This window comes from Heterodontus francisci, chromosome 37 (genome assembly GCF_036365525.1).
Source record: "Heterodontus francisci isolate sHetFra1 chromosome 37, sHetFra1.hap1, whole genome shotgun sequence".
NCBI lineage: Eukaryota > Metazoa > Chordata > Chondrichthyes > Heterodontiformes > Heterodontidae > Heterodontus > Heterodontus francisci.
In genome coordinates, this window is record NC_090407.1 from 21,388,990 (window position 1) to 21,401,492 (window position 12,503).

General features: G+C 50.7%; 1 protein-coding gene across 4 annotated transcripts in view; it reads left to right on the plus strand.

Annotated features, from left to right (window-relative positions):
* The first annotated feature begins 1,375 nt into the window (after positions 1-1,375).
* The window catches only part of LOC137352124 (polynucleotide 5'-hydroxyl-kinase NOL9-like), a 30,848-nt gene continuing 19,720 nt past the window's right edge, over positions 1,376-12,503 (plus strand). For 2 of the 4 annotated variants that reach the window (XM_068017249.1, XM_068017252.1), the window contains exons 1-3: positions 1,376-1,531; positions 7,393-8,004; positions 8,320-8,539. In XM_068017249.1, the coding sequence (XP_067873350.1) occupies positions 7,417-8,004; positions 8,320-8,539 (808 nt within the window). In that variant the 5' untranslated portion in view covers positions 1,376-1,531; positions 7,393-7,416. The remainder of the gene's footprint in view (positions 1,532-7,392; positions 8,005-8,319; positions 8,540-12,503) is intronic. The other 2 variants (XM_068017250.1, XM_068017251.1) reach the window with 2 other exon arrangements.

Here is a 12,503-nt window from a genome sequence, read left to right on the forward strand (position 1 = left end):
TAATGCCTGCCAACTTGAAAATGTCCCATTTATACCCACTCTGCTTCTTGTTAACCAATCCTCTATCCACGCTAATATATTCCCCCCACACCATGAGTCCTTATCTTGCCTATTAATCTTTTATGTGGCACCTTATTGAAAATCCAGGTATACTACAACTACTGGTTCCCCTTTATCTACCGTACTAGTTACATCCTCAAAAAACTCTAATAAATTTGTCAAACAGGATTTCCATTCAGTAAAACTAAGCTGATTTGCTCTAATCATACTATGCTTTTCCAAGTGCAATGTTAAGACTTTTTTAATAATAGTTTCCAGCATCTTCCCAACAACTGATGTTAGGCTAACTGGCCTGTAGTTCCCTGTTTTCTCTCTACCTCTTTTCTTGAAAAGTGGCAGAACATTTGTCAACTTCCAATCTGATGGGACCATTCCTGAACCTAAGGAATTCTGGAAAATCATAGCCAGTGCATCCACTACCTCTGCAGCTATCTCTTTTAGAACCCTAGGATGCAGGCCATCTGGTCCCGGGGACTTGTCAGATTTTAGTCCCTCAAGTTTCTCCAATACTGCTTACAATGTTGCCTATCTTTCCATCATTAGCAAATCTGGATATCCCATCATCTAAGTCATTACTGAATGTGGTTTGTAGGATACCACGAGTCACAACCTGCCCATTATCTCTTGTGTCCCTCAGCCAATTTCTCAATCAGGTCAATAATTTTTTTAACTGATAATGTGACCAGTTTTAGAGGGACGGAATTTTGCTTTCCTTAATGCTTTAGTGCCTTTACTAATTAATCGTGCTTACCTTACACCTTTAAGCTTGTTGACCTCTGCCCGTACCCAGTAGTCTGTTCCTGCAGATTATTTTCTACCTGACTAGATAAATGCACTCTGCAGGTTTACTATAATCTGACTGAGTTGACGCATGGTGTATCTGCAGGTTTACTATACCTGGCCCTGGATAGGTGCATAGCGTATCACTGCAGGTGTACTGCTGCTGCTTGTTATTTTTACTCCCACCAATATTTGTCCACAGCATCAGGAGTCCCCGGGACAAGATCTGGACCCCGAAGTTGTTGAAGTTTTGTGAACAGAAAGCGCCGGAAATACTCAGCAGGTGTGGCAGCATCTGTGGAGAGAGAAATAGAGTTAACGTTTCTGATAAAGGGTCGCAGATCTGAAACGTTAAGTCTGTTTTCTCTCTCCACAGATGCTGCCACACCTGCTGAGTATTTGGGCACTTTCTGCTCCCATTTCAGAGTTCCAGCATTCGCAGTATTTTGCTCTTGTTGAAGTTTTGTGGGTTGAGGTGTTGGCACACTCGGTCCTCCCACCACCAGGGGTCGCCACACAGAAGCAACTCTGAGAGCGGTATCGATAGGCCATCCAGCGGCGCCTCGTATGTGAAGCTGCCAGGACTGGAATCAGGGCCACTAAGAACGGGCCTGGAGCTGGAGGCTGGTCTTGTATAGCGTCCTTGTCCTGCTTTTTGTTGGCCAGTTGGGAGCGGGAGTCGCTTCTACAGGTAGCGGGTGGGATTGGAATAGAGGGCAGAAAGAGTTGCGGTAACACGAGGGAGGGGCAGAGAGGGTGGAGGGAGAGGGGTAAAGGGTGGAGGCAGAAAGAGAGAAAAAGGGAACGGGAGGTGGAGAGGGAGAACGGGCGGGAGAGGAAAGAGCGGGGGGACTGGGGTGGCGGGGGGAGAGGGAGGAGAGTGGGCTGGTGCCAGGAGAGGACAGAGGGCGCTAGCGCGGGGTGGGGAGGGGGTTAACGCCTTGAGAGGGGGCTGACGTCCTGAGTGAGGGGGTGGGGTCGGAGACCCCCTGAATGGGGAGGGAGGAGGAGTGAGGGGGCTGATGTCCTGATTTGAGGGGAGCGTGGTGCGTGTGAGTAGAGGGAGGGCTGGCACCCTGAGTGGGGCGCGGTGCGGTGGTGAGAGCAGTGAGGGGGCTTATGCCCTGAGGGGGGGCTGGTGGACAGGCGAGCAGAGAGGGGGCTGGTTATCAGAGTGGGGGAGAGAAGAGGCTGATGCCCTGAGTTGTTGGGGGGGTGGTGGTGGTAGAGGAGAGAGGGAGCTGAAACCTGGGGTGGGAAAGGGGTGAGGCGGTTGACAGTGGGCAAGAGGGAGCTGACGCCTGGGGTGGGTGGGGAGAGGAGAGAGGGAGCTGACGCCTGGGGTTGGGAGAGGAGAGAGAGAGCTTGCACCTGGGGTTGGGCGAGGAGAGACAAGGCTGATGCGTGGTGGTGGGTGGGAGAGGGGGGTGAGGAAGGGGGGAGCTGATGGGGAGAGAGGGGGCTGACACTGGGGGTAGGGGAGAGGGGGGTCTGACGCTGGGGGCAGAGGGGAGAGGGGGGTCTGACGCTGGGGGCAGAGGGGAGAGCGGGGGCTGACGCTGGGGGCAGAGGGGAGAGCGGGGGCTGACGCTGGGGGCAGAGGGGAGAGCGGGGGCTGACGCTGGGGGCAGAGGGGAGAGCGGGGGCTGACGCTGGGGGCAGAGGGGAGAGCGGGGGCTGACGCTGGGGGCAGAGGGGAGAGCGGGGGCTGACGCTGGGGGCAGAGGGGAGAGCGGGGGCTGACGCTGGGGGCAGAGGGGAGAGCGGGGGCTGACGCTGGGGGCAGAGGGGAGAGCGGGGGCTGACGCTGGGGGCAGAGGGGAGAGCGGGGGCTGACGCTGGGGGCAGAGGGGGAGAGCGGGAGCTGACGCTGGGGGCAGAGGGGAGAGGGGGGGCTGACGCTGGATGCAGAGGGGAGAGGGGGGGGCTGACGCTGGGTGCAGAGGGGAGAGGGGGGGCTGACGCTGGGTGCAGAGGGGAGAGGGGGGGCTGACGCTGGGTGCAGAGGGGAGAGGGGGGGGCTGACGCTGGGTGCAGAGGGGAGAGGGGGGGCTGACGCTGGGTGCAGAGGGGAGAGGGGGTGCTGACGCTGGGGCCAGAGGGGAGAGCGGGGGCTGACGCTGGGGCCAGAGAGGAGAGCGGGGGCTGACGCTGGGGCCAGAGAAGGAGAGCGGGGGCTGACGCTGGGGCCAGAGAGGAGAGCGGGGGCTGACGCTGGGGCCAGAGAGGAGAGCGGGGGCTGACGCTGGGGCCAGAGAGGAGAGCGGGGGCTGACGCTGGGGCCAGAGAGGAGAGCGGGGGCTGACGCTGGGGCCAGAGAGGAGAGGGGGGGCTGACGCTGGGGCCAGAGAGGAGAGGGGGGGCTGACGCTGGGGCCAGAGGAGAAGGGGGGCTGACGCTGGGGCCGGAGAGGAGAGGAGAGGGGGGTGCTGACGCTGGGGGAAGAGAGGAGAGGGGTGGGCTGAGGCGGGGGGGAGAGGGAGGGGCTGATGCTGGGGGCAGAGAGGAGGGGGGGCTGATGCTGGGGGCAGAGGAGGGGGGAGGGGGGGTGCTGACGCTAGGGGGGAGGGGGGGTGCTGACGCTGGGGGCAGAGAGGGTGCTGACGGTGGCAGAGAGGAGGGGGGGGCTGACGCTGGGGGGAGGGGGGGTGCTGACGCTGGGGGGAGGGGGGGGGTTGCTGACGCTGGGGGCAGAGAGGAGAGAGGGGGCTGACGCTGAGGGCAGAGGAGAGGGGGAGCTGATGCTGGGGGCAGAGAGGAGGATGGGCTGGCGCGGGGCAGAGGGAGGCGGGGGATGGAGGAACTGACGTAGGGATGGGGAGAGGAAGGGGGACTGAAAGGGCTGGGGAGAGGAGGTGGGGACAGGCGTCGGGGTGCAGAGGGAAGTGGGGGGACTGACACAGACAATAAAGAAAGGAGGGGTGCTGATGCCGGGGGGAGGGGGTGTACAGAAGAAAGTTGGCTGAAGGGGGGAGGGGATGAGCGAGGAAAGAGGGGGGTGATGCAAAGGGTGGTAGTGATTAGAGGGGACAGTGGTGGGGGCGGGGAAGAGAGTGACGGCTGACGCCGGGCAAAGAGGAGAGAGGGGATGTTGCGTGTGGGGAGAGAGGGATCTGTTGCTGGAGGAGAGGAGAAAAGAGGCTGTCGTGGGGGAGAGAGGAGAGCAGGTGCTGTCACAGCGGAGGGTGTGGCGAGGAGAAAAGGACTTTCGCGGGGGAGGGAGAGGAGAGATGGGGCAGTCACGGGGAGGGAGAGGGAGAAGGGACTGTCGCAGGGGGAGGAAGGAGAGGATAGGAGAGAGGGGGCTGACACGGGGGGTGGGGGGGTTGTAGCGGAGAGGAGTGAGGGTCTGACGCCCTGAGTTGGGGGGACGGTTATTGGAGGAGAGTGGTAGCTGATGCCCGGTGTGAGGCGTGGTAGAGGAGAGACGGAGCTGACCCCCGGGGTGGGGTGTGATAGAGGAGAGACGGGGCTGATGAGCGGTTAGGGATGGAAGAGGAGAGAGGGTGTTGACACAGTGGGTAGAGGAGAGAGGGGGCTGATGCAGGGGGTAGAGGGAGAAGCGAGAGGGGATACTGGCATGGGGGATGTGGGGGAGACGGGGCTGTCACTGGAAGGAGAGGATAGAGGGAGCTATGATGCGGGGCAGAGGAGAAGGTACTGTCGCTGGAGGGAGAGGATAGAGGGGGCTGATGCGGGGGAGAGAGAAGGGAGGGTGTAATGCACGGGGTAAACTGAGGGAGAGAAGGGGGGTTAACGTGCAGGGTGAGGTGAGGGCGAAGAGTGGAGGTAATCCGTGAGGTGAGGGAGAAGGGAGATAACGCGCAGGGTGAGGTGAGGCGGAGGGGCAGAAAGGCGCTGGGGAGGTAAAGTGCAAGGTGATGGGAGGGGAGGTCACGTAGGGTGAGGGGGTGGGAGGAAACGCACGAGGTGAGTTGAGGGAGATGGGAGGTCATGCATGAGGCAGAGGCCAAGAGATTGGAGGGGACGTAACGCGTGGGGTAGGGAGTGGGAACACATGAGGTGAGTTAATGCGATGTGGGTCAAGAGATGGGGAGGAGAGGTAACACGCAGTGGGAGCTGAGGAAGGGGAGGTAACACTGCAGGGACCGAGAGGGGGAGGGGAGGTAACACGCAGCGGTAGCCAGGAAATGAGGAGTTGATGCACAGGTGTGATGAGAGAGGAGGGGTAATGCACAGAAGGCAGAGAGAGGGTAATGTGGTAGGGTCAGCGGGAAAAAACCATGAAGTAGGGCTACAGGGGCTAACAGGACAAGAAAGTTATAAAAAGTTGGGCAATGGGAATGTTGGAGGTAGTGGGGTCATTGCTGTATTGTTTCAGAGATACAGGTGGTCTGGGGTGATGTTGATGGGGAAAAGGAGCAGGGAGTAACTGGAATTTGTCAGAGTGTAGGGAGTAATCAGGGCTGCGGAGGGTCACTGGAGATTTTGGGGCTTTATAGGGGGTTATGAGGCTGCAGGGAGTAATCAGAAATTATAGGGAGTTGGGAAGTATTGCTAATTTATGGGCTGTCTGATTGGGTAGGGTCACCATCCTGGGCTGGGGACCAGGTTGGGGTGAGTGATGGGGTCAGACTGGAGAGCATTGTTCCCTCTATAAACTGCACGCCGCGCAGGCCATGCACAAGTCTGCCCCGTTAAGTCACCCTGCATGTGCACCACGCAAAAACATTTAAAGGGGCTGTGCACTTAAACAAATCACCCGCACACTCCAAAAAAAAAAAAAAAATCGAGGGTTCGTTGCTGGCGAGGAGTCTTTTGAGAGAGAGATTTGAGACAGTATATAGCAAGCCCAACATGAGAAGGGGCAGTTCTGGATTTAATATTATAAAATGAAGTTGGGCAGGTCGAAGGGGAATCAGTGCGAGAGTATTTTGTTGGTAGTGATCAATTAGATTTAGTGTAGTTATGGAAAAGAACAAAGATAGACCAAAAGTAAAAGTTTTAAATTGGGGAAAGGCCAATTTTACTAAGCTGAGATGTGACTTGGCAAAAATGGACTGTAAACAGCTACTTGAAGGTAGATCAGTATGACAGCAATGAAGGGTGTTCAAGAGGGAGATGGAGAGGGTTCAGAACAAATATGTTCCCACAAAGAAAAAGGGACTGTTTAGACCCACAAACCCTCGCCCCCAAGATGTCAGAGAGCATACAGTGTAGGATACGGTTAAAAGGGGAAATTTATGCTCAATACCCTAGAAAGCCAAGAGGAGTATAGAAAATGTAGTGATGAAATTAAAAAGGGAATTAGGGAAAGCAAAAGAGAGAGCATGAAAAAATATTGGCAAGTAAAATCAAGGAAGCTCGAAAAATGTTCTATAAATACATAGAGCAGGATGATTCAATGCTGTATCTCTAAATAAAATAAAAATAAAATAACTAAGGAAAGAGTAGGATCAGTTCGAGACCAAAAGGTCCCATTCTTTTTGTGGTATATATCAATGATTTAAACTTAAATGTAGGGGCATGATAAGAAGTTTGCAAATGATACAAAAATTGATTGTGTGGTTGACTGGAAGAAAGCTGTAGACTGCAGGAAGCTATCAATGGACCGGTCAGGTGGGCAGAGAAGTGGCAAAGAGTTCAATCCAGAGAAGTGTGAGGTAATGCATTTGGGGAGGACAAATAAGGCAAGGGGATATACTATAAATGGTAGGATTCTGAGAAGTGTAGAGGAACAGAGGGACATTGGAGTGCATGTCCACAGATCCCTGAAGGTAGCAAGACAGGTAGATAAGGTGGTTAAGGCATAAAGCATGCTTTCCTTTCTTAGCCAAGGCATAGAATATAAGAGCAGGAAGTTTATGTTAGAACTGTATAAAACACCAGTTAGACCACAGCTATAGAACTGCGTGCATTTCTGGTCACCTCGACAGGAAGGATATGATCACAGAGAGTGGGAGCAGGGGGAGGTGAAGAGGAGATTTACGAGGTTGTACCTGGAATGGAGAATTTTAGCTATGAGGAGAGATTGATAGGCTGAGGTTGTTTTCTTTCTAACAGGAGACTGAAGGGCGATTTAATTGAGGTAACCTAGATAAAGTGGATAGGAAGGGCCTATTTCCACTGCCAGAGAGGTCAATAACCAGGGGACATCAATTTAAAGTAATTGGCAGAAGGATTAGAGGGGAGTTGTGAAATCTTTTCTCAGAGGTTGGTGAGGTCTAGAATTCTTGGAGATGCACTTGAAGTGCTGTAACCTGCAGGGCTATGAACCAAGAGCTGGATGGTGGGATTAGGTTGGATCGCTCTTTTTCGGCTGGCACAGACTTGATGGGCCGAATGGCTGCCTTCTGTACCGTACATTTTCTGTGTAGCACATTAACCACTGGTTAAAATGAGAGGGGGAGCTTGAAACCAGGCAGCTTGGGGAATTGTGGCCAGGACCACTGTTCCTGGTCCTCAGAATGCTCATAGTATCATTTTGTAACATCTATTCAGATCCATTGATTTCTTGGATGGAGTCTGGACAGGCTGAATAGTCCTGTTGTAGAAGTGACTGATTTTAATCTTATTTCTCCCCTTAAACAGCTGGATTGTGTTGACTAATCCAAGATGAGGGTCAGTAATCCAAGAGCAGCGTGTCTGAAGCAGGCTGTTCCCACAGTAGCTCGACGCCGCAGGTGGAAGCGCAAGACCATGTTGGTGCTGACCGATGTGTCAGGGGCCAAGCAGCTGAGCGTTCTCACACGCCGCTGCTGTCTGCTTGCACCCTGTCGCCGGGGTGTGAAGAGGCCACGCCACAGACAGAGCACAAAGAATACTGCCATTTGGGAAAGTGCAGAGGAGGTGTGTGAGGAAGACAAGACTATGAGATCAAATGCTACTGAACAGGAGCAAGACAAGGAGGAAGAAAATAATACTGAGTCCCCACCTCATAATACAGGGGGAAAGGTAAACAGTTCACTTAAAAAAAGCAGGACTGAGAAAACGCGGGCCTGCAAAGCCGCAGAGACAGATGGAGAAACAGAGTATCAGCATTTGTATGCAAACTCGTTTGCCCTTAATGGGGTTCTCAACGGTGAATTGTCTCAAGATTTCATTGACGATGATGCTGCTTCCTCTGGAGCCAGTGCAAGGCTGTGTCTCACTGCAGTGAACACCGGGACCGAGCAGAGCATCATCCTCCTGTTCCCATCACAGGTAGGAGAAATTTCTTCATTTTTCTGCAGTCTTCCTTCTCCTCTGCTGAAGGTGCTGACATTCACTGGGGTTCAGGCCCCCTCATTCTCTTCTGAAGGTGCTGACTCTTACTGGAGTTCAGGTCCCCTTCTCTCCTGAAGGCACCAACTCTCACTGGGGTACAGTGTCCCTTCATTGCTCTTCTCTGTCTCTTCTTCCTGTGTGGGCTCCTACATTGACTTTTGGAAGGCAATACAACCATAGATTCCTTGTTCAAATTTGAAGATGTCCTTTCATCATGGTTTTCAGTGTTTTCTGTCACTGCTTTTTCTGCAGAGGCTGACGTTCCGAGGAAGGTGTCGCATGACTTGTCTGTATGGGAGTGTCCAAGTATTCGGATTTACAATTGGACAGGGGCAACCTGCATACTGCCTGTACTCCTTACCAACACATGCTGCCCTGAGCGTCGAGGCACTGCCTCACTGTAAACCAGGACGCACCAAGCGAGAGATGAAAATGGAGGTGAAGGCAGTTCTCCGACAGCACGTAGCTGCAGGTGAGGGTCTGGCATCCATGGAGAGAAACAGGCCCCTGGCTGTTAGACAGGGATACTTCATATATACGTTGTACCTGGCCAATGTAATAGGAAGCTGGTGACCAGTGTAATGGCCACAGCAATTATCAGTGGTCACTGCACGGTGCAGATGGGGGACAGACTGGGCTGTTCCGCTCACTCTTATAACTGCCCGGTTTTGATAAATAGTTAGGTGGAAGCACTGTAGTAAATGGATTTTACAGCACAGAAGGAGGCCATTCGGCCTAATAAGTTGTGCTGGTTGTCTGCAAGAGTAATCCAGCTAGTCCCATTCCCTCACCCTTTCTTTGTAGCCCTGCAAATTCTTAAGCGTTTTCTCAGCCTGCCCTGCCACCTTCAGTGATTTGTGCACATATATCTCCAGGTCTCTCAGTTTCTGCACCTACTTTAGAATGGTACTGGTTAGTTTATATTGCCTCTCCTCTTCCTACCAAAATGTATCACTTCGCAATTGAGTTAAATTTCATGTCCTATTGAAGTCTATCACCATCCTCCTCACTGTTCACTACAAGTTTTGTCCTCTGCAAACTTTGAAATTGTGCCTTGTACTCCCAAATCACAGAATTGTTACAATGCAGAAGGAGGCCATTCGGCCCATCCTGTCAGCACTAGCTCTCCGAAAGAGCTACTCAGTTCCATTCTCCTGCCTTCTCCTATAACAGTCAAATTCCCCTTTGAATGCTTCGAATGAACCTGCCTCCGCCACACTCTCAGGAAGTGCATTCCAGACCTTAACCACTCTCTGCGTGAAAAAGTTTTTCCTCATGTCACTTTTGCTTCTCTTATCAAATACTTTAAATCTGTGCCCTCTCATTCTAGATCCTTTCACAAGTGGGAATAGTTACTCTCTATCTACTCTGTTCAGACACCTCATGATTTTGAATACCTCTATCAAGTTACCTCTCAGCCTTCACTTCAAAGAAAACAGCCCTAACTTCTCCCATCTATCTTCGTAACTGAATATTCCTCATCCCTGAAACCATTCTCATGAATCTTTTCTGTACACTCTCCAATGCCCTCAAGTCTTTCCTAAAGTGCGGTGCCCAGAACTGGATGCAATACTCTAGCTGAGGCCAAACTATTGTCTTATACAAGTTCAACACAGCTTCCTTGTTCTTGTACTCTATGCCCCTATTAATAAAGCCCAGGATACTGTATGCTTTATTAACCACTCTCTCAACCTGCCCGGCCACCTTCAGTGACTTATGCACAAAAGCACTCGGGTCTGTATTCTCCTGCACCCCCTTTAGAATTGTACCCTTTATTTTATATTGTCTCTCCATGTTCTTCTTACCAAAATGTATCAGTTCACATTTCTCTGCATTGAACTTTGTCTACCACCTGTCTGCCCATTCCACCAACTTGTCTATGTCCTTTTGGAGTTCTACACTATTCTCCTCACAGTTCACAATGCTTTCAAGTTTCGTGTCACCTGCAAACTTTGAAATTGTGCCCTGTACACCAAGGTCCAGGTCATTTGTATGTACCAGGAAAAGGAAACACTGACCCCTGGGGAACTCCACTTCTCCAGCCTGAAAAACATCCCTCTTTGTTTCCTGTCACTCGGCCAATTCCATATCCATGTTGCCAAGGTCCCTTTTATTTCATGAGCTGTAAGTTTGCTCACAGGTCTGTTGCGTGGCGCTGTGTCAAACGCCTTTTGAAAGTCCATGTGCACCCACAACAACAGCATTGCCCTCATCAATCCTCTCTGTTACCTCCTCAAAAAAATCTAAATTATTAAATGTGATTTTCCCTTAAGAAATCCATGCTGGCTTTCCTTAATTAACCCACATTTTGTCCCAAATTATTTTTTCTAGAAGTTTCCCCACCACAGAAATTAAACTGGGCTTATCTTTACACCGTTTTTTGAACAAGGGTGTGACGCTTGCAATTCACCAGTCCTCTGGCACCACCCCTGAGTCTAAGGAAGACTGAAAAATTATGGCCAGTGCCTCCGCGATTTCCACCCTTGCTTCCTTCATTATCCTTGGATGAATCTCATCCTGTCCTGGTGCTTTATCCACTTGAAGTACAAACAGCCTATCTCATACATCCTCTTTATCAATTTTAAACCCTTCTAGTGCTTGAATTATCTCCTCTTTCACCATTGCCTGGGTTGCATCATCTTCCTTGGTAAAGACAGATGCAAAGTATTCATTTAATACCTCAGCTATGCCCTCTGCCTCCATGTGTAAATCCCCTTTATGGTCCCTAATAGGCTCCACTCCTCCTTTTACCACACTTTTACTATTTATATGTCTATAGAAAACTTTGGGATTGCCTTTAATGCTAGCTGCCAGTCTCTTTTCATGCTCTGTCTTTGCTTCTTTGCTTTTTCACTTCCCCTCTGGACCTTCTATATTCAGCCTGGTTCCCAATAGTATTTGCTATCTGGCATCTGTCATAAGCACACTTCTTTATCTTAATCTCTACCTCTTTTGTCATCCAGGAAGCTCTGGATTTGTTTGCCCTATCTTTCCCTTTGAAAGAACATACCTTGACTGTGCCCAAACTATCTCCTCTTTGAAAGTAGCCCATTGTTCAGTTTTCCTGCCATCATTTGACTCCAATTTATTCGCCCCACTCCATTCTTACCCCATTGAAGTTAGCTTTCCCCCAGTTAATTATTCTTGCTCTGGATTGTTCTTTGTCCTTTTCCATAGTCAGCCTAACCCTTATAATACAATGATCACTATCCCCTAAATGCTCTTCTACTGTTACTTGATCCACTCGGCCCACCTCATTCCCAAGAACCAGGTCCAGCAGTGCCTTTTTTCTCATTGGACCAGCAACATACTGCTATAGAAAATTTTCCTGAACACACTCTAAGAACTCTTGCCCTTCACTGCCCTTTACACTACTACTATCCAGTCTACCATACGAATTAGGAGCAGAAGTAGGCCCTTCAGCCCATCGAGCCTGCTCCGCCATTTAATAAGATCATGGCTGATCTGTTTCTGTCTCAAATTCCACACTCCCATCTACCCTTGATAATCTTTGATTCCCCTTGCCTAACAAGGATCTATTTACCTGCACCTTAAAAATATTCAATGACCCCGCCCTCACCACCTTCTGAAGCAGAGAATTCCAAAGTCACACAACCCTCTAAGAGAAAAAATTTCTCCTTGTTTCTGTCCTGAAAGGGTGACCCCTAATTTTCAAACAGGACACCCTAGTTCTGGACTCACCCACAAAAGGAAACATTCCCTCCACATTCACCTTGTCAAGATCGTTCAGGATATTATATACTTCAATCAAGTCTCCCCTCACTCTTCTAAACTCTAGTGAAAACAAACAGTCTGTCCAACCTTCCCTCATTAGACGACCCGCTCATTCCAGGTATCAATCTAGTTCTGAAGAAGGGTCACTGACCTGAAACGTTAACTCTGCTTCTCTCTTCATGGATGCTGCCAGACCTGCTGAGTATTTCCAGCATTTCTTGTTTTTACATCAATCTAGTAAACCTCTGAACCGCCTCCAACGCATTCACATCCTTCCTTAAATAAGGAGACCGAAACTACACACAGTATTTGAGATGTGATCTCACCAATGCTCTGTATAACTGAAGCATTCACATCCTTACTTTTATTTTCAATTCCTCTCGTAATAAAGGATAGCATTCCATTAGCCGCCTTTATTACTTGCTGTACCTGCATGCTAACCTTTTGTGACTCGTGCACTAGAACACCTAGATCCCTCTGCACCTCGGAATTCTGCAGTTGTTACCCTGTTTAACAAATAATCTGCTTTTTTTAATCTTCCTGCCAAAATGAACAATCTCACATTTTCCCACATTATACTCCATCTGCCAGATTTTTGCCCACTCGCTCAACCTATCTATATCGTTCTGCAACCTCCTTATGTCCTCTTCACAAAATACTTTCCTACCTACCTTTGTGTCATCTGCAAATTTAGCTACCAT